Here is a 23,217-nt window from a genome sequence, read left to right as displayed (position 1 = left end):
TCTTTTGGTTAGTTATAAAAATCATAACTTTAAACTAACCTATTATATATTTTAGTTTAAATAATATTTAGAAGTTTATTCTTATATGTATTGAAACTGAAAGCAATGGTTATGATATTATTTAACTATTTGCTTAAGTAAATATTTTACTTAAATATATTTTCACCTAAATTTAATTTAACGCCATCTATATATAAAATTAGAAACCATTACAAAATGGCAAACACGTTTTGCGGTTTGAAAATACGTCCAATCAAACTGTGACTGTTATACACATGCGCAAAGGAGGGGAGCTCAGTTTATGAAAATAATCAGTACGTATATGTTTGTCGGTATCGTTTGTAGTGCACTCATTGCCAATTCGCGTAAAACGTAATTTCGTTACCGCCTACACGCACGTATTTGACTTGCCGGTTTTTGTGTGTTACTTGAATACTTATTAATAAAATGACCAACGCACCCGTGAAAAAAGTACCAATTCATTTACAGGTAAGATCAAGAACCGTTAACTTTTTAAAAATTAAGTACTCTCGTAAGTAAATTAAAATACACTTAGATGTATTACTTACATTACAGATTATTAATTAATATTAATGAAGAAATTATTCTAGAATTTTACAAATCTCCATGCGAATAATGACCTAAATTTGGCAGGCAAAATTAGGTTGCCGGTTCTTGCGAAACGTTTTACAAATAGATCTTATTCGAGTGTTCCCACGAGCTCTTGTTTCCCAGGTCTTTTATGTTAAAATTTAGATAAAATATTTAAAAAAACCGGAATTGTAAATGTCAAATTATAGACTAATCTTACCATAATATTTACAATAATACCACTTTATATTGTTTGATTATTTTATAATACCATTTTGATAACAAAGGTCAAGTGCGTTAATACTATTTAATAAAGTTTAGGGTAGTTTCGTTTCGTAATGTGTCCGATAGACAAGAATTTATTTATAAATGTTCGACTTTATTTTTGTATTCCATGTATTTTCTATTCTTTTATAATTATGTTCTAGGGATATTATGTGGTTTATGTTATTACACGATCGCCAAATGCCGGAATAAATTTAACCGTTGTTTTAAGCAAGTTGAATTATTTACCTTGGGTCTTTCTCTTTTCGTCAGTAAGTATAAAAGATGTAGTAGATACATAGTTCAGGTTCCGGTGATTGACCCTAAACTATATATAGCAATAATGTTGCCAGCAAAGGTCTAGGTTTGATAACTGAACGTGACATGCGCAATAGCGTTCGGGATAAGAGGTTGGAATCGGGTCCATACGGGATTTAGGGCGTCGACGTTCTACAATGAGGAAATGAAATTTAAAGCAACCTTTTAATTACAAATACTACCTTTATATCTATTTAGGCGTATTTAAAATACACGATGATAATCTTTACTAAATTATAAGTTAGTACATATCAACTGATGTAACTTTTATGAGTTTTCTCATGTACGGTTTTAAATGTGGACTTATAATGCTGAAATGTATCTACAAGACGGTTAAGTCAAATTAACAAATGTAAAACACTCAATCCAAAGTTAAGATTTATAGAATGTTTATACGATATTTATAAATATGCCGGACATCCCTATGTAACTAAACTATGATGACGGATGTAGTTGTTAAAGAATACACTTCCGTTATTGAATTGTAAGGGAAGTAATTCTGTCTTACAAATAATTTGACAACGGTTTAAAAGATATTCGTCCATATATATGTATGTACATATATATATAGCAACAGAGACTACGTGGGTAGCCTACCCTAGCCTGCACTAGGTGAGGGTGAGGTCCCATAGAAAAGGTCGCGGGTAGCGCGACACCTGTAACCATGACGATCTTAGAAAGAGGCATATGCCTTGCAGTGTGCGTATATCGGTTGAAGAGGTATAAATATAGGTATGTTGTTGAAATTTTAATAATTTCCTTTCGCCGAGTATTTATTACCTAAGGACCAAAAATATCGATTTGTGCAAAATTTCAAGCGCAAAATGTGATCGAGATGTTCGTTAAGTTCGCAAAGCGAACGGGAGACGATAATAAATAAAAGAATATATATAAGAAAATGATTGTCAATTGACGTTGCACATCTTGTCACTTTGAAAGTTGCGGATTCAGTCCCTGCAAAGAAAAATATCAATTCAGTAATATTCAAATTACGTATCTAAGTCAGTTATAGCAATTTTTAAGAACACGTTTTTTCAATGTAACATTTATTACATAATAACGTAATGCCTTGTCATTTTTGTTTGATAGCAAAATGAACCCCACAATGGTATAAACCTAACCAATTCCTTCGCCATAAATATTACAACTAGAAATTACAAACTGATAAACGTAGTAGTTATTCTCCTAATGAATAATAGTATATTAATAATTTATTACGGCGTAATGTATATTTTAAAGTATTTAAGTAAGTTACGCTTTTGTTTATGAGATTTTCAATAAGAGTTTTGTTTTATATTTGATGGTATAACAATGAATTAATAATAAGATTTTACATTTAGTTGTCAAAAAACAATACAGGACAGATGAAATCTACGACTAAGCATACAGATATACAGGGTGACTATAGCCAAGTATGGCTCATTTATCATCTTTGGTGAAGGCCTGTGCTTTACTGCGGGCGGCTATTGGCAGTGATGATGATGATGAAGTTACATTAATTGTTTTTTGTTCTTTTGGAATGCGACTGGTCACTAATTTCTTGCAGTACAATGAGAGGGAGTATAAACAATAATTCTTCATAATATGCTGGAATGTGAATTTTGAAGTCGTGTTTTATTATTATAATAACTATTAATTTGTGATAGGTGGTACCATATGTTAATTGACTGCAAATGAACTTCCACTCCATTAAAGTTTTTACAACTATAACGAATCACCTTGCTTAGTTATGACTTGATGTTTTATCAAATTAAAAAATTTTCAATCACATTGTTAAGAGACTACTGATTTATTGACGCACCCAATTTATAGTTTTTAGAATTCAAACAATTAGACTTGATAATTCGGCTCTGCATACATAGTTATCTTTAAAATGGCCACACAATAAATATCTAAAATTATTAATATCTCGGAAAGTTAGATTTGCAATAAATATATTGTTTCGCCTGCTTTTTGCGACATTATCATTTCATCTTTGTTTTAATTCACCCGAAACGCTCACAATAATCGTATAACGCCGCGTGTTTGTATAAATTTACATTACATTTTTTAAAGACATTGGTTTATAAAGGTATTTTTCCGTTAGCCGAGCGTAAGCGAAAATTCAAAAAGTGTTATAAACAATAAAATTGATTAGTTACTTGATTTCAGTGGCGCCCAGCGGACAGATATGTACCTTTTTTGAAATCCGATGTTTTTAAAAAATCCAATTCAAAACTTAGATTGCACGCGACATTAAAAGCATCTAAGTGAGCGCCTTGAGCGAAATAAAACGACGATGAACGTCAACACTCGACCACCTGCCGCTATGGTCTCACCCCTTAGGCTCACTTCAAGGAAACGATGTTTACGCTTGCCCACAGAAGTGGCTACTGTCGGTTAAAAGAACTGGTTTTTAATACACTTTAACATATGTATAGACTCCACCTGATGGTGCTCCCTCGCGTTTAAATTATCGGATAGTAAGTTAATTTGTTATTAAGGACAGTTGCACTTTATAACTGTGTCATTTGAGCGATTCGTGAATGAAACTAATATTTATTGAACTTTTAATAAACAATGTTTAGGTTCTCATGTTATTATTTAATCTAAATGAAAGTTTTACTACCAAATGTGTAAATAAATCATATTCCCACTTTTGGTAGTCTTTTAGAGATGGACCATATCAGAGTCGTATTCCATCTTGCAAACCAATTGCGAACTGGCAACATATCTATACGCGTTAATGATAACAAAAGGCAAAATAGCGGGGGATCAAATCTTTATCTTGTTTATATGCATAATGTAAAGCGAAACACAGACGATTAGCATATCAAAATAAATATAAGGAAATTATTATACGACATGTTTAACCGACTTTCAATTCACTTTACGTAACAGTCGAAAGCGAAAGGTCACATTTATAAGTTTTTACATTGTTTAAAAATATTACATACATACTGCTTATATATGGGATAAGATATAATAAGTTTTAAATCTTTTTATGTATGTAAGATTGTAAGTAAGCAAATTAAAGGACTTAAAACGCACCGCAGCAAGTTCTCCGTCGCTCAACGAGACATGGAGATGGCTATGCTTTGTATTTCTCTACGATATCGTATTAGAAATGAGTAGACCGGTAGACGAACGAAAGTAACAGAGATCGCCCAGCAGATTGGCAAGATCTAGTGGCCTTAAGCGGCCCACTTAGCGCACGGAACAGATGGTCGCTCGGGTCTTTAAGACCAAAAAAGTTCAGGAGTTGAGACCAAGAGCTGGCAAGCGCAACGTGAGATAACAAAACCTCTTCCGATCGTTCTTATTAGAAATCTTTGTGAGAAGCCTGTCGTCCAGTAGTTGACGTCTAACGCCTTAAATGATAATGATGATGAACAAATGAGACATGAAAAAGAACGAATGAAAAGTAAATATGTAAAGCAAAGCAGTGCAGATGAATGAGTCGAATTTAAATGAAAGACGATTCCTTTATATTTTGCAGTATTTTTTTATCTTGAATGTATATTAAAATCTTACCACACTTGCTAAACAAATCCAACACGTGGATAGTGTTTGGCATGGAAGGTGAAGGGTGCGTACTGTTGAATTAAAATTCTTTCTTTTATTATTGCCTTTTAAACAATGTAATGTCAGTTCTGAACTCGATTTAATAATTTTTTTTTTTTGCTCATAAACGGTGTTTACCATTAAAAAAATCTCCAAAACTTGATTTTTTGATATGGTATACCATATATAAATTGACAGCAAATAAGTTATATATTTAATCTTTTAACACTTTTACCACAAATTTACAATCATCTGTATAAAAGATCACGGAAAGCAGTTTTTAAATGTTCGTGACAATAAAGAAATTTAATACAGCGAGTGTAAAGTTTCTTTAAAACGCAAGCATAGCACCGGCCCAGCATGGGCCAGTCTATTCTCGCCTCCATTTGGCCATGGGGTCCTCTTCCCCTTACAAAGGGTCGTAAACGATGATTTATGTATGAGTTAAAACCAAGCGTCATACCGGAGTCGCGGTTAAAACCCATTGCAATATCAATTCTTCAGAATCGACCGGTATTTGCGGTGAAATGAACCTGACATTTATAGTAATAATATTTATTAGCATTTAATAATGAAATTTGAAAATGGAATAAATAAATGAGTAGTGATACATTATCTGTGTATAAAAACAAATACCTATATCCCTTGGTTATGCCATTATAAGAAGACGACTTTACCAATTTCGTTATATTTTATTTTTTTGTACTTTGTAGGAGATCCTCTTGGAAAAATAATATAAAAATCCAGGAAGTACAATGACTTTTCGAAATATTTAACATTTGGCAGTTCGCTATGAACGTTGCGCGTTCGACGATTCAGTCACTGCAAATATATTTCGATATTATTAATAAATGTGTGAATATTTCGAGTAAAGACTAGGTTCTTTTGGAATCAATTTTTTTTTAAATTGCCTGAGAAATATGAAAACAACGCTAAAATTTTTATAAAACCCTCAAAGAAAGTCAAACACCTCTCACTTTAACAATATGACGTCTATGATATTAAAAAGGGAATATGAGAATGTAATCCAAAAAAAAATCTTTTATCGTAAAACATTATAATGAAAATATAATCACATTAAAAAATGAGTACGAAAAATAATATAAATTTTTGTAAATAATAATTTATTGTTAAGAATTAAATCACTATTAAATAGATGTTCCGCAACCAAGCGACATTGCGCTCATTGATATGATAAATTTGGACAGACCCTAGATATCTACCCCCGTATGCTGGAGTAATACGCGAGCAGCAGTCCCTTCCTGGCATGGTCTATAGAGACTGTCCATAATAGCTGGAGTAAACAGATATTTGTTGTTTTTAGAGTGAAAGAGAAAAAGAAAACGAATTGTGGATTGAAAGAGTAGCAAGATAAATATTGTGAAGAATGGAAAAAGAGAAAGTAAATAATAAGAGAGAGTGAAAAAATTAATAACAAAAATAAAATCCCTGTTCCCACATAAATAGGGGTGGAATAAGAGATCCCCAAAAACGGTGACCATAAAAAAAACAGATATTTGTTTAAAAAATCATGTCCAGATGAGCTCCCGGTCACCAGCCGCAGTGGGGTCGTGGCAACGGTCTTAAATACGTTTTGTTTATATATTTCTTATAGACTATTGATAGCCTAATAACTTATAATTACGTATTCTGTCGGGGCAACTAATACCATATAATATTTTAAATCTTTTAATAATCAATACTAATTGTCTTTATTGCATATTAATACACTTTTCAAAAATCTAATACACATGTGAATACAACTTTCGCTTAAAGATTTCTACAAGGTATGAAACGTCATACTTATAACAAGATTAATAAATAATGTATACTAATATATAAGTCAATGCGCGAAGAAAATAGCATAATACCCACAGATTACTAGACTGGATACATGAGTATATTGAAAATATATATAACGTTATTTTTGTATGAATTTTTATTCCAAATTTAATTAATCATTTACGTACTTTTAATTAATATTAACTTACTTAAGAGTTTAGAGTTACCCTTGCACTACTAAATTTACTGAAATTGATAACAGACGCCTTTGTACATTTTGAAGTGTTTACTTCAATCGGTCGATGTGAACACAACTTTCTAACTTACTATGATCTAATCCATCGGGTCGTCTCTACGCTGCTTTTACAAATCCATGATCAGCACTTCAAATTCAATTTAAAAATGTCTTTATTCAAATACGCATTTACATGCACTTTTGAATTTTCTATTATTTTAAAATTATAAGTAGTAAGCTACCTCCGGCTAGGAATGTTGATCTATCAAAGATCTGCCCAGATATAATGTGTACATTATAATACCATACAAATGGGACAACAAACCAAGCACATTTCGATCAACAAAACCTCCAAAAAGCTATGACAATATTTATTTATTTATATCCTTTTAATTTTAGATTAAAAACTAAGAAATGAAGGTCTAAGATATCTCGTGCGATAGTTTGTGCATTAATTATATTAGGATTGGCACTGCTCACAAATAAATTTCTAGAAGATAGGCAGCAGCGTTCTCTGCGTGCCATAATACCACATTACGAACGCCAACCCGCCTGCCAAGCGTGGCAAATATGGTGTATCCCACCATAGATATCTTTTGGTCGTCGTAACGACTATATCATTTGCTGGCAGAACCAAACAGTTATAATATTATACATTAACAGTTATTTTTACATTAGTTAGTAGCAAATTTAAATTGGCGTTCGGATTTGAATTCGAACGCGGGTAAATAATTTTATTTAGAAGTATTATAATTGTAGTGGCCAGCAGTAAGGAGCGTGAATGCTACGTATATAATGGAAAAGTAAATAAATATGTATTAAATATAAACTCGTGAATGTTTGTTTGTATTCACCTCACGCTAAAACTGGGATATCGACATCGTTAAGCTTGTTGATATTCGAAAGCTAACTTACATCTTGTTGAACAAGAAGAGGCTATGAATACACTAACGAGAACTAGTCCTATTGGAAGGTATTTGTAACAAATCTAAGCCAATACATACAGCATATTAACTGTAAAATAACACTACTCTCACCTTATTTAATTATTATTTTTGGAAAACTTAACTAACAGCTAGAATAAATAAAAGAATAATAAAGCCATTTAAAAATTATTTTAAATATAAAAAACAACACACATTTACGATGTCGTTACCACAAATACATAATTCTGTTATCTACATATCTTTTAATTATTCCATCAGCAATGATATGCCGTTCATTATAAAAAATATTTAATTAAAAGTAAACGTAGTTTAGATTTAAAAAAAGCTTTTAAATTATCAATGTATTTCAATGCTTTTAAATTATTTTACCCCCGTCTTCTTTCAACAACATTGCATTAAAGAATAAATCTCTTACAATTAAACAAAAAACCACAGACTACCTACAAAAAATTGCTAAATACCAGTAGACCATCAATTGTACTTCTATATTAAGTTACTTTTTTTTGTTTGACTAACTTCGAAAAAGAGATCACATGTCTTATCCAACTCTGCGTTCGGGAAGGTTTGAAACATCTTCTTATTCAAAATACGGCAATGACTGAAGGCAAAGGTCATTCAAGGTCAAGATAAATGTGTGTTGCCATCGATAATAATCGACGGATCCGAGACGTGTATTTGATTTGTTTGAAATTGTTCTGCTAGCAGCTTTAGACTTTGTGCATTTACGCTGGGTGATTGTATCCCAGATACATCGAAGACATACGTATGAAGAGAGACTATACCCGTGTATGTGTATAATGCAGTGAAAGAGTTAGTGTAAGTTATGGGAAGCGAGGACTACTCGGCGGTCGGGAGCGACACTGGTCTCTCCTGACAGCCTTCGCTTGAACTAGTGAGACGTGGTCACTAACGATGAGCCTGTCAAGAAGGCTCAAGGTCACCCAGGGAACAGTTTCGCTGCGTGATAAAAATGAGGAGATCCGCAGAAGAATCAAGCTCGAAACTTACACCCGTAACTTGCTCGTCTCAAGTGATAGTGGGCGTGGCACATCGCTCGTTAGGGCGAAAGGTTCTCGAGTGGCGACCATGAGCCGGTAGCCGTGGCGTGGTTGGGCCCCCCGCCAGGTAGACCGCCGAAATAGTTTAAGTTGCGCAGAGCACAAAATCGCACATCGTGGGAAAGATTCTGCCTTTTAGTGGGCGCATAAGGGCTAAAAAGAAGAACAAGAATTGTTCTTTATTATGTCTATAAGATGTACGATGAAATAATAAATCAGTAAATAACATTTTATATTTAATTTACAGCAAAATTGTAGTCTAGGACTGAAAGCAATAGAAAACAATAATGTTAAATACTCTGTGATTTGTTACCTTGTTTTTGCCAAAAGTTTTCAAATAAATTTCTACGTCTTTATGCCAAGTAGGTTATTAAGTTCAGTCGTTGACTCCAATTAATAATGATTAAATTAATGTTCAGCTTATTCAATAGTTACTTTAATTCAATTATCGCTTTATGCGTTTGCAAGTCGTCGGAAGACGCTGGATGCTGGGTAGGTCTATGTCCAATAGTGGACGTTCCTCGACTGAAACATCTCGATCTTTTACTGTCTTCAAGTAAAACCCCCTTAAGCCTCTTTGCGGGTGGAATTACGTAAAATTTGTTCTAAAATGATCTTTACTCGGTGAAATGAATATTCTCACCAAATTCACCTCTCTAAGCCTTATGGTTTTTAAGACATCGTGATAAATCTGTACATAAGTAGAAATTACTTGTATATACATATATAGATCGTATATTGAACTATTTACTATTATATACCACTAGTTAATATTATTTTACAATCGCAAATATTTTAAAAGAAAAGCAGGAAAATATCTTACGCATTAAACAAAAAAAATGCTTGTTCAAGTACGCATTTTAAAGTTATCAGGTAAGCAAATCATATGCTTATAAGATAAACAAAACGAAAGCTAGCTGATATTTTTTAAAAAAATTACTAATTCTAGTACTATTAATTACTATTTGATTATTTAATAGGAAAAATTGATAACGAAATTTGATGATTACGTTAAATAAACAAAATGATTATGACATCGAACATAACATGCTAGCATTTACGAATTATCACTTAGAACTTATTCAAACTGTTTGCGTGCTATACAATTGCTTTATAACTTTGCTTTCACTAATGGCTGACTAGTGTTGGTATCTTGACTATCGATAAATTTCATTTTAAAATTCGGAACATGAACATGTTTTGTTTCTCGTTATTCAATCAGAATACTGAAGTGTGGCATGAAATGGTTGTCTATTATTGACGATCGAAGCTCGGACATCAACATGCGCAAATCAATTATATATGTAAACCATTTGAAATAAATTAAATCGCCAATAAGTTTTGAAATAATAGTGACGAAATACAGCAAACAACTCTTAAGATATGTGGTGGACTCATGATAAAAGTTTGTCATGAAACATCAAACATCTTCATAAAATTGGCAACGCCTTTCAACGAAAATCTCAAACTCATCAATTGCAGGAATAAATAATGTCCCATAAATCAGCGTCAAGATGAATAAAAACAAATATTTTTTTTAAACACTAAGCGAACCGTCTAATAAAACACGAAGTAAATAATATCATTAAATAAAATTCATAATAAAAATCAATTATATCGAAACTATCGATATTTCAAACCGATAAAAACTTACTTCACTAAAGGAAACAAACATTACAAAAAGTAGGAAAACAACACTAGACGTCCATCCATTTTACGAGTACGCTCAGTTACCGCTACGTCGAAATGGTCAATCATTTACACAGCATATGGCAGCTGCTAACTTTTGTGCAAACATATCCAACGAAACTCGATCTCTTCCTTAATAAAGTAGACCCTTACTATTTCCAATAATAGGTACCGCTGTCATGTCTATCAATAACAATAAATAAGTAGAGACGTCAATTCTTTGCTGTCGTTAAAACTTCTCGTTGGCACCGAAGAAAACAAAAAATTTAGAGAAGCTTATAGTTGTAGGCAATGTAGAACGTAAAAGATCTAAAAGACAATCAACTCACTAGACTGACCAAGTTACAACAGACATAATCTTTAAAAAAAGTCATGGCGATTGTCGTGATTTTTACTATATTCACTGGACGAAGTTAAAATGGCGTTCTTTCTATCGCATTTGTATGCAAATAAAACGGATAAAAACAGCGTTGACCAATGTAAACAAAAAGGAAGTGCGTTTTAATGCAGATATTAATTAACGTATTAAAATACGAACGAAAGTTACGGCAACAACGGATTTGCAAGTAGAAATGGTAGTGGACAGGCCGCATAATGCGCAGAACAGATGGCCGCAAGCGCGACATAGGACTTCCACCGAAAAGGTAACCTTGTTAAGCACGTTGAAAGATGTATATTTTTAACGTAATATATATTCCTTACGTTAAGTATATTGCAGGTATCTTTAATTGTAATTGAATAAATATTAAAGAAACATATTGTGAGAAGTGTGTTTCTGCTTTCTATGTCAATAATGATCTCTTCCTTTTTATTTTTATAGATCAAATCGTTAAATAACTTGCTTATAAAACTCTATATCTTAACTATTTATTATGAAGACGGTAAAACCATATTTTAATAGTTTGAATTGTTTTATTATATCCGGTCTAGACAACGCTGGAACTTGAGTACTGGGTATTGTTTAGATCTGTTATTGTCCAACGTATAACGTCACACATCCTCGAAACGCGTCTGTCTTGAAAGTGAGATGTCCTGTAATGAAAGAATTGTTTATATAGATCCCATGATTCATACTTACGTAATATAAATTTACAATGGTATAATAGGAATACCTGAACTATACTTCTTTTGATCAGCTCCGAACCTATCCATGGTTTCTTAAATACAGTGAAGTTCTGTATTGAAAACTGCTAATGATGATCAATTATTAAACTAGATATTTATATATTTTATAAAGACAAGATAACAAATTGCTAATTTGAATAAAAAAAATATAAAAACCAAAATTGAAACTGTAGTGTGGTATATCAAAAGGGTGTGGCAAAGGAATTGAGGCGAGGTATAAATGGAATGTAAGTATATGGTAAAATAATAAATAAATATGTGAAGAATAGAAGAAGGGTAATAGAGATTGTGAAACACGGAAGGGAAGAGTCATAAGGAAATACAAACAGAAAAAAAATTAAAATAAAAAGTCCCTGACCTCAATATGATAAGAAATACGTACTAGCGGCCAAAAAATCCTTTAAATTTAAACTCCATACAACTTCCCTTTTCTTTATTTGACTATACAAGAAATGGCCTATTGGGCAATCGAATAAGTAATTGTGGTTCAGACTCGATCACCTATATAACTTAACATATATTTTCATTCATATGAGAAACTATTTGATAAAGCTGGATATAAACACAAATAATGCTTTGGGTTACTATTGATCATTTCACAGACGCATTCAATTATAATAAATAAAGAAATAATAATTTTTTCCATGCGAATATACTAGTACATTAAATTACCTACTTCTGAAATGTTATCTGTAGTATGACACATCGTATTGAATATGATAAATGTATTACAAGATAATCTCCTATAATAAAAAGCACTTGAATTGTTGGATTACGACATATTTGCTATAGTGATATCATTGCAACCTACGGATACGGTGTCTGATTCGACTCAATTTAATAAAAAGAAATAACTTTTATTAAACTCAATGTAGTTGTAAACAAGTAATTATGTACGTATTTTGAACACATTACTTATGTCCTGTTCTAAATTTAATTACGTTGTACGAGATAGTATTGTACTATACACGTTAACCACGCGTTACTTGTCCTATTTTCATACAGTGATTCATCATATTTACGTCGCCTTAGGTCTTGCACTGCTGTACATAGACCTCCCCTATAGTAGTAGTAAGCTTTTCATTACTTGAAGCTCCACATAATAATCCTTCATCAGACGCTCCTACATTTTCGTCATCATCATTCCGTAACCATAGGACGTCGACTGCTCGAAATACTCCCTCCATAGATTTCCCATAAGACCGGTTCCAAGTGGCTTGTATCCAACGCCTTCTGATGATCTAAACAAGGTACTTTTAAAGGTCTACATTTTAGATCACCAGCCCATGCTGCATAGTCTTCATTCCAGACCTGTTCGCTGCGATTTCAACTTGCCATTTCACTAGGCTATACTGCTGATTCGTTCTCGTAGAGAAATCACGGGCATACCACTCTTCATAACTCGTTGAGCTATTGTGATGTCACTGTGATTGTCAATGAGTACTTGCCTTGAGTAGTAAGACCGCCCATTGTATTTTATTTTGTTGTTATAATTGATTTTTTTCTTTCCGTGAACTATAATGAATTTTAAGTAAATATCAAAATCCTCTTTGCTTTCCTGTGTTCTTGATATAGAAGACGTGGTAATTGCGCATTATTTTTTTGCGGAGACGTTTCGATTTATTTATGTTATTCTGGACAAGTATTTTCTCTATAGTGTCCAACACAAATACAGAGTATTTACTACGCGAAACATAATCATCGTCGTATAACAATAAGAAATCTGTCATTTGCACCCGTACATAAAATACTTAAATAACGTCTAGTTACAGTTTTCTAGACCAGAATTATTGCTATAGTTTAAATCAAACTGGCCAGTAAAAATTTTAAAACTGCTGACATTTTTTATAAGAATTTTTGTGTGCAAATTGCTTGTTAGATAAAATACACAGTGCTCTGTTTACCAAAAACGATCAGGTTATACTATTTATTAATTGATAAATTTGTTAACAGCTTCAAAAATAAATAAATTGGCCAATACACAGAATGATTGTCTACAAGTGTAGAAAATTTAGAGTGGTGAATAAATAGCTTTGTTGTCCATTAATATATGGTACACCTTATGCAAATATCAATGGTTTCTGAAATAAAAGATAACGTAATTATAATATAGTAAGAACAAACGTTTTCAAAATTCGTATTACTTCATATTAAAATTAATCATTGCTTACCATCTGACTTTGCAGACAAAAATAATGTAATATATTAGAAAAAAATAATAGAAGAACATATTAGCAGAAAATAATGTAACATATTTCAAAGCGATAATTTTATACGTCTTGCTGTAGATGAAAAAGCTTTAAAGATTTTTGCTCACAAATGTACACACTACTTATTTAAAGATTTTACACCTATAACCAAACATTAATTCTTCCTTATAAGTCAATTTGTTTTAAAAAAATAATTGATTTAAAATAACGTATCCATTGAAGTTCAGTATATGCGTCAAAATTTAAGATATGAAATCATATTTTGTAAAAAGTAAATAAATGAAAATTTTACACCAACAAGCATTCAACATGTATTTTGCTACAAATCTAGTGCCACTTTGTAACAAATTGTTCGGCCGCCCCCTAATGTCTCTATCATTTGTGTGCAAACAGCATAATTTTTAACAGCTATACGCGTTTGCATGTTTCCGTTGTTGCACTCAACTTTATTAGTTTGTTCTATATTAATATTTCCGGTACGCGAAGTCATAATGTCAACGAGGATATGCACACTTTTATCGATAATTAGCCACTTCCGTCATTTTGTGTTAACTTTCTATTCAACACCATCACTAGTCTCGCTTCAACAGTGTTGTAAATAGGAAGGCTGGAATTTTTATAGCAATATTACATTGAAAATAGTTTTACATTTGAAAATAGATACGGTAGGAGAGTATTTACTACTGCAGTGCACATATTCTGGAGAAATGGGAACAGCGTTATTGTTTACGGCCTCTTTCACAGAACATGTTAATTGCCAAGAATTTATCTTTCTAAATTTATGATATATTTATCTGTGTAGGTATACAAATAAATTAATAGGTGACTCATATGTCCAACAGTGGACATCGAAGGCCGAAATAATGATGACGATGAAATGCTTTCTGTAAGAAATCACGGAATAAGATAAGACTGCCAATTGTACTTTTGTCTATTTTCCAGTGGAGTCGATTAGAAACAGCCTGCACCATGCGTCTTGCAAAGAATAAAAATTACATCTAAACTATATTCATGTATGCCCATAAATCAACGGAAAGCTATAACAGATAGTATAACATTAAATTTTATTCAATTGCTATAATTTAAAAAGAACGTGATTTATAGTTTTTAAATTAATACCCTAGGGTTACACCCCTGCCTAGGATCTTCACCCACAAAATGTACAGACAACCTTGTTATGATGATCGGAAGACGCTGAACACAGGCCGCTTTTCGAAAAAAAATCTATAGAGGACGTATGTGTAGCATTGGACTACCTACGGCTAATATAATGATAATGCCCACCTGTCTTATATCATTCTAATTGGCAAAACGCTTATTTATATCATAACCTAGAATCGATTTAAAATTCTGCAAAGCTGATAAATAAATATAAAAAACTACACTTATAAAATATTGTTTAAAGAAATAGAAATCATACATAATACAGACGAATGAAATAAACTAATTCTTTAAACGCATGTAATGCTTATGCGAAACAACAGCGCGTTAATGTAAATAACATTTCTGCTAAACATTACACAATCCGTTTAGCTGATCGCAAAGACAAACTCGTTGTGACACTGGCGGACTGTTAACCCACTTGTGAGTAAATATTGCTTGCCAGCGAGAGATGCGACGAGATAAGTCACGGCGTTATGGATCGATTTTATCTGTTCCGGACTAATATTTTTTAACGACAAATTTAAACTAAAAATTTATCAAGACTTATTCTCTTGAATGTTGTAGTATACATAAGAGTCATGGGTCGTAAGCTCTCATAAATCTGGAACTAAGTGAACTGGTATAGAAATAACCGTCCTCTTTTTAGAACTTTACCGTACTAATTTTTCTGGCTATTAAAATAGTGTTACTGAAGGAACTGTACCGGGCCTTAGGCATGCGTGCGGCGAGGCGGGGAGGAGTATTGACCGCTCTTTTCTTTCAATGCGCTACAACGGTAGTAGCGTCGGCGTTCATACTACTCGTCTACCACTGGTTTGCGCTTTTCTAAGGCACGGAAGAACAGTTTTGGTAGCGCTATAATAAATTTACTAGAATATTACGTTTTATAGTATAATTTAGGGGGCAGAATCGATTACTATAAATTAGAGAGAGTTGAACCGGTAAAAGATGAAAGATATCAGGTTAAGCATGTTATTATTGGGGGACATTGAGCTTTAGCCAACTTTTAGCGGCGAGATGGCATCGGCGCGTTCCAAAGATGTACTCTGGCTGTTTACAAAAGTATACATAATGACTGGAAAGAGGTTTCAAATTGACATAGGCCTCCACAGAGGATAGGTTTTCTTGGTGGCATAGTATCTCTGGGATAATAACCTTCCTACTTCTTAAAATAAGCACATAGAAATAGGTTTAACCGATATCCGAAGAGGAACGAAAATACCCGACGTAGCCCGGCAGATTAACTTCTTAAAATGGCATTGGGTAAGTCACATAACGGCCACAGAATATGCTGCTGTCGGCATCGTAGGATGTTGGAAAACGTTGGAAGTAGATTGCTTTAAACCGATCCTGCCGGAATTCTTTGAAGGTAGCCTATGTCCAGCGGTGGAGGTCATATGACTAACATAAAGAATGATGATGCTGACCCTTTGAAAAGCTTATACGAGAGAACGTGTTCCCGTTTCACGGGAATTCTTAGTGATATATTAACGTAACAATAAAAATATATCAGTCGGTTATATATATAAAAAAAATGTTTATTTCTAATAGAAACTATAAGAACATATCTTAAGCACTTACAAGTGTTGCAAAATTGTAGTGATAAGTTATCAAGTGCCGAGATAAGAACTTCAGTTTACTTTGTTTTGTTAAACTAAACGGACGCAAGATTAAGTTATGGTAAGTTATGCTAGCGTGGTTATGAAAATAAATAAATATGTTATATAATTAGTGCGATTATCATAACGCATGAGGTGCAATGTGATTAGTGGACTCTTGAATGTTAGAACAACGGAATATTTAATTATTTCTTTATTTTCGAACTAACTAACCAGTATTCCTCAGTGTTTAAAAACGAGGCCAATAAATGTATGTTATCTGAGATAGCTTGTGACATTGAAATGTAGTCTCTAAGTGTCAAGCATGGATGATGTCTTTACGATATCTAATCAATGTGTGAATGAAATGAATGTGGAGACTAAATGAAAGTGATCGGATTAGCACAGCGAATTGACAAGTTCAAGTGGCAGTGAATAAGCTAAATTGCGCTTAAAAAAGGCGATTGTTGGAGCCTTAAAGTTCTGAAGTTGAGACCACGGTCCGGAAAGCGGAGGACGTTCGCCGAAACGATGGTCAGATGACTTTGTTAAAGTCGTCAAAAGCTGGATGCACGGGTCCTATTGAAAATGTATGGGAAGGGCTTTTGTCCAACTGTGGACGTTTTACAGCTGAAATAATATACTAGTTGCTCCGACAGATTTCATACTGTCAGAAGTAATTGTAATAAAAAAAGCTTATCAGAATAAGATCACTTTATTTATATTTATGTATTTAATGTTTTAATAATACACTACAATTACTTTATAAGTTTTATATCGTACATTGTGAAACTTCATTAAGACGTGATTATATTTTTCATTGTTACGGTGGTATACGATATTTTTTGTTTGAATATATCCCAACAAGCGTTTGTTTTTTTGGTTTTCATCGACCTTCAAATGTTTGACCGATGATAGGGGTTATATTTTCTCTGTGTTATGTGTGGGAAGTTTTTTTTATGTTTTCCTTACAATTGTTCTATTTTTTCCTTTCTTGATTATGTAAAAAGGTCGAATTGAACGAACCAATCTCGAGTTCCCAGCTTAACATATTTTGGGAATTACACGTTTATTTTTCTCGTTTATTCAAATACTATTATCATAGTCATCATGGCAGCGGACAGACGCACACTGCAAGGTAAGGGCCTCCTCCAAATTTTGCCCCTATGGCCAGTCTTGCGTTGCCTACGCCCAGCAACTTCTCGACCTATCTAGTGGGGACCTACCCTTGTGGTCGCCACTCGAAACTTTCGACTACATTAGCTGTCGGCTGCATGAGCGATGTGTCCCGCCCACTGTCATTTCAAACGAGCAATTCTTCAAATTACTTCTTGGTTCTTCTGCGGATCTCATTTCTAATTAGATTTTGAAGAGGTGCTTAAAGCAAAGCCTTCTCCATTTCTTTCTAGGTGATTTTGAAACCTATAAAACCGATCATTAACGACTACGTCTTAGATCCATGAACCATTATCGGCAACGCAACACCGTTAAACACCTTCGTCTTCTGTTACTATCAAAATATATCATTTTTTTTTGTATAGAGCCTTTAAAAATAAATAACTACTATTCCATATTAAAGTATAAAAAATACGAAAAACTGCTTTCTATTACTATTATATTTGCGATAGTTTCATTAATATATTGAGAAAGCCTTATAAATCACCATGTCTTCATATTTCTTCACGGACATTTTCTATTGTTCCAATAAATTAGTTTTTATTACAATAATAACTTTAACGACATGTATGAGAAAGTAAAATGGCCGTTACAGATGATAAATGTAAACATAGCCATAGATAGTACTAGTTATATATTGTGTTATATTATTTTTTTATCTATAAATAAATCTGTTGTTTTTCTTCACTTATTTCCGACATTATATTTATGCTCGAAATCCAGCGTTCAGTTATGTAGACTCATGTATTTACGACGTCACAAATAATAAACATAAGTGTAAAAGCTTTAAAGAAGTTGATATAGATCATTTGCTGTCAATTAATGTAAATAGGGTGTACCCCTATTCAAATATTAATAGTTTTAGTGTATTACGTAATGATACGTGTAATATATAACAGAGTTGAAAATTCGTATTACTTCATATTAAAATTAATTATTGTTTTCTATGTGTCCCTGCAGACTTTGTAATGACAGAAGTTATTGGCCTCGCCTTCCAATAGAAAAAAAATTTTTAGAGTGATTATTATACTGACTTCATACAGAGTGCATGAAAATTGTAAAAACTTTTTGTTGATTAATGAGCTGTCTTGTTTAAAAAAAAACTAATAAAAATTATTTTCAATATTTATTGAAATCAGGCGTTACCTTACGGAAGTCCATCCTAAGTAAGAAAAGGACCAATATTTAGTCACTTCCGCACATGCAGTGGTAGTCGTTCAACAAAGTGCACTGCCCGCCAGCCCGCTGACCCATGCGCATGCGGCAAACAATGCGAACTACACAACTGCCACCGTCAAACACAGAGACTTTGTGATTGACTCTGTGTTTGGCACTAATCGGTGTAACATAACTCCTGAAGATGCCCCGTGGAGGGGTGAAACACGTGATTTTGCACGACTACCACTGCATGTGCGGAAGTGGTTAAATATTGCTCCTTTTCTTAATTATTTTGAAGTAATTTCCGGAATAGTCTTATATATAATTCACACTTGATGCATTTATAATATAGGATTACCACTGCTTTCTAACAAGTTTCCCAAGGATTGACATTGGCAGCAGTTTCCTCTGCGTTTCGTAATACCACACTGCGATTGCCATGCCATTCGTGGCGATTATGGTACATATATGGCCTAGGCCTAGCAGTGGACGCCTATGGGCTGAAATGACGAATCATTTATTTCTTCCGATGTGTCATTTATAGCAAGTGACAATTAGTTGACATAACGCGCATTGAATGCGCGGCCAGTAGCAAGCTTCATCTTCGTGTCACGGCCTTGGGCAAACTATGCATGAAATGAAAACACGTCAGTTTCACATCATATATATGCTAACACTATATTATGGGCAATTTGTAGTCTTAACATGCCAGCTTGAGACAATAAGGAATCTTGATTGGTTTTGTGTTGTGTTAATTAAATAAATTTAAAGGATAGGGACAATTATATACACTTAATGATAAAAGATCGAATGTGTAAAAATAAAAAAATATTTGGAAGTATAGTTAGGAATATAAATATGTCGTATGTCATCTATGACGGAGAACAGATGTCACGCATATGTATTGCAAGTTTTTTTTTTTGTCAACTGAACCGAGTTGACTAAAAAAAAAGAAAAAAAACCATTGCTATATATCGTTATGGTTTTTGTAAAAATATACCTCATAGGAGGAAAATAAAAAATAATAACTCATAATTAATACAGAATAGTATAAAGCTTTTACATCTGTATTAGGAACGTAATTGCTGGACTATAATATTAATATATAAATATATTAATAAATACTATAAACTAAGAGAAATCTAATTAAAAATAAAATCAAATGTCCTTGCACTGTGATAGTAAAGGATTTAAAGGTTTGACGTAATAAAAAAATAAAAAAAAATGTTAAAACAGTGAGACTATTATTATACCTTCGTGCGTATGTGCGTAATAAAGACACAATCTGAATTCAAACTGATGGGCAGGTCTAGAAAGCTCCGAGACATCTTGTCTAAAATACCACAATATCTGCCGCAAAGCCTCTGACCTGTTGTCAGTGATAACATACGGATCCAAGACGTAACTACGTCAAGTAATCCTTATTAATTTTTATTGTTGTAATAATAGATTACAAAACAATATGAGGCACAATGACAAACGTATGTTCCGGATTATATTCAGTTTGATGATGTTTATTACAATTAACAATTAGAAAAACTTCAGGAAATTAATAAATTTATATTCATTTTTGTTTTATCTAATATAAATATTTATTTACTTATTTGTTTTACTAACTTTGAATATATTCCTATCTTATTATCAACTAAATTACAGTACAGTAGAAAGGTAAAATGTGTTATTATTGAAAATTAGTGAACACAATATGTATTATTTCATTTGAGAGCCAAATATAGAAGGTAATAAAATCTATGAATTCATTTACAATTTAACAAACATAACACTTAATGCTAGTCAAAGACCCAAAGAAAATAACAATTTTTCATTTTTCGCATGAACGCGAGCAATGCAGTGGTAGTGCAGTGATAGTTCAGAAATTATGATATCCGCAGAAGGATCAATGTCACCGACGTAGCTCGAAGAATTGCTCGTCTGAAATGGCAATGGGTGACCACGAGCCGCTGGACCATACGTGAGTGGGCGTAATGATCTTTGGAGAAGAGATTGCAGTAGGCGTCTGAAAAAAATAATAAGGATCTAATTTTAAACACGGTATAAATTGTATATTCATATTCATTATTTTTAGTGTAGCAGGGAGTTTGTAATGCATTCGCCGTATAGCACCGACCTCGCAACTGCAATTTCCATCAGTTTCAGTCTTCTCTGAATTCTTTAGACAGTGTTAGGTTACATAAAATGTGGAGTACGAAAGTACTCGACAAGTACTCGTACAAGAGTTCCAAAATTTGTATAGCAATGGCATCATTTCACTACTTACAATATTGCGAAAAGCCATCGAACATAATGGCACTTGTGTACAATTTTAAATACTTTAAAAAAAATTGTCTCTAATGTTCATATAAAATACGTAGAAGTTTTTTTCTCCTTCCTGTACGCCCTAGGCGTTAAGCATATCATGCTATTAGTACTTTGTAAAGAAATGCGTGATTATGTCGATGATTACAACAAACTATCAATACAGCGATTTCGGAGAATCTTCTCATATTCAACTGACTTTTTAACGTTTTGAAAAGTCCGAACTCTTCGGCGGTTTAGGCGATAATTTACTGTTTTCGTGTCGTCAATAAACCGTTGTTCATGTCCACCATCAAGACTTACAAATATACTTTGTCTGCCCCCATTTAAATATTGCTAATAGTAAAGTGGTTAAAACGTAATCATATATTTAACACCCTGTGATTACACTTGTCTCATAAATTTTCAATAGGATTGGTTGGATCGTTGATCAATTTTGAAACCTTACGCTATTGTTCAATTCAGCCTCGCAGACACATATATATATATATATATATATATATATATATTAATTCTCAACGTACTGGTTATGTATAAAAGCTTATTTAACGATACTTATTCGGTGTGGGTTTTACAAGTTTGGCACCCGCATTGCTTTTAATTGAAAGATGCCACTATAGGGGGAATTCAATCTGATTTCATTTTCTATCAATATTTTGTCAATCACGTGATGTATGCTAGTACATGAATAAGTGACTATGATAATGCTATGGTAGCTTCCTGTTACAAAATTATGTTCTAGCATGAGGCGAATGCATCGCTCGTTTCGTCACATTTTGGCCTAAAAAATATTTATAAAGATGCCCCGCGCATGTGTATTATGTTACTCTTAGTTAAACTAACAAGTTTCTTCACCAAAAGTAGGCCGTGCATCTTCTTTATAAAAATTTTATCCATCACTTATAGATAGTTCTAACTTTGCCACGGATATCGTATTGTTGATAACAATTTTTATCTCTATTTTCATATTACAAATTCAAAAGAATGTTATTTTTAAATATCTGAAATATATATATATAAACTTTTTTAATTTATTTTAAAGCTCTTTATTAAACAACATTCCACAGGATGTTTTTTGGAAAATACTCGTGAGCCAATTTAGTTCCTTTGGGCGGTTGAAATCTGATCTCGGAGTTAATTGCTGCCACCGACGTTGTTGTTTTATAGCATTTTAGCTGGGGACCGGCAATAAAATGAACCACACTCGATACCGCTATAGCTTAAGCAATACACACCGCCAAAGATTTGACACTAAATTTCCAAAATGGGTCACGATTCTCAATAGTGAGAAATACGTCGCAAGGAAGAGGACAGCGGTTTACCACTAGAGATATAATATTAGAGAGATAGCATTATTTCATTTGTTCTTTTGCAAATGATAGAGACAGATGACTGTAGTGGCCGCTAACAATTGTAAATAAAAGTAAAGATGCGTGTACTTGTTGTAATTTTTTCAAAAAACAATATTACTCTTGATTTCATGTTTTATCATAGTCTTTTCCGTTATCGAATGAATTTATATGTTACTAGTCATTAAATAGATTAATGCTTAAGCTCGCCGAATCAAAGGTTAAATAGAAATTAGTCCAAAAGCACTACAAGTCACAGCGTAAACAGGAACAATCAACTTAAAAGTAGTAGGACGCGGTAGGGAAATAAATAAACAACAGATGCATGTAAACCATAACATGTGTGTTTATGATATTACCTCTGTCCGGCGTATGTATAGTAGATACGGCTGTACGACGTTAATTGAAATATTCTAGATTATTTTGACATATATGTAAAAAACTTTAAAACTGCATATTTGTTATAAAAGTTAAAATAATTACTTTTAATTCAAAATAATAAAATTGTGCTGTTTGTTATTTAAAAAATTTGTTGATTTCCCAGCTTGATAAAATGTCTGCAAACCTGTTCGGAAAAACCACACTAATTAAAAGTGGTAAAAAAATGTTTCAGCGGTTTATAACCACGAGAACGCTTGAATTCTATACACCGGTGGGCACAGTTCAGTGGAATAATATTTGCTCGTTGAAAATA

At 32.9% G+C, this 23,217-nt stretch overlaps 1 protein-coding gene across 1 annotated transcript in view; it reads left to right on the top strand.

The window, feature by feature from the left end:
- The first annotated feature begins 323 nt into the window (after nucleotides 1-323).
- Nucleotides 324-23,217, top strand: part of CRMP (Collapsin Response Mediator Protein) — a 71,186-nt gene continuing 48,292 nt past the window's right edge. The window contains exon 1 of the mRNA XM_068768538.1: nucleotides 324-489. Coding sequence (XP_068624639.1) covers nucleotides 448-489 — 42 coding nt within the window. The 5' untranslated portion in view covers nucleotides 324-447. The remainder of the gene's footprint in view (nucleotides 490-23,217) is intronic.

The sequence above is a fragment of the Battus philenor genome, unplaced genomic scaffold, assembly GCF_028537555.1.
Source record: "Battus philenor isolate CCGP_79_NKW_IND1 unplaced genomic scaffold, ilBatPhil1.0.hap1 SCAF_26, whole genome shotgun sequence".
NCBI lineage: Eukaryota > Metazoa > Arthropoda > Insecta > Lepidoptera > Papilionidae > Battus > Battus philenor.
The sequence above is the reverse complement of the archived record's forward strand: the minus strand, read 5'-3'. Positions and strand labels throughout refer to the sequence as shown.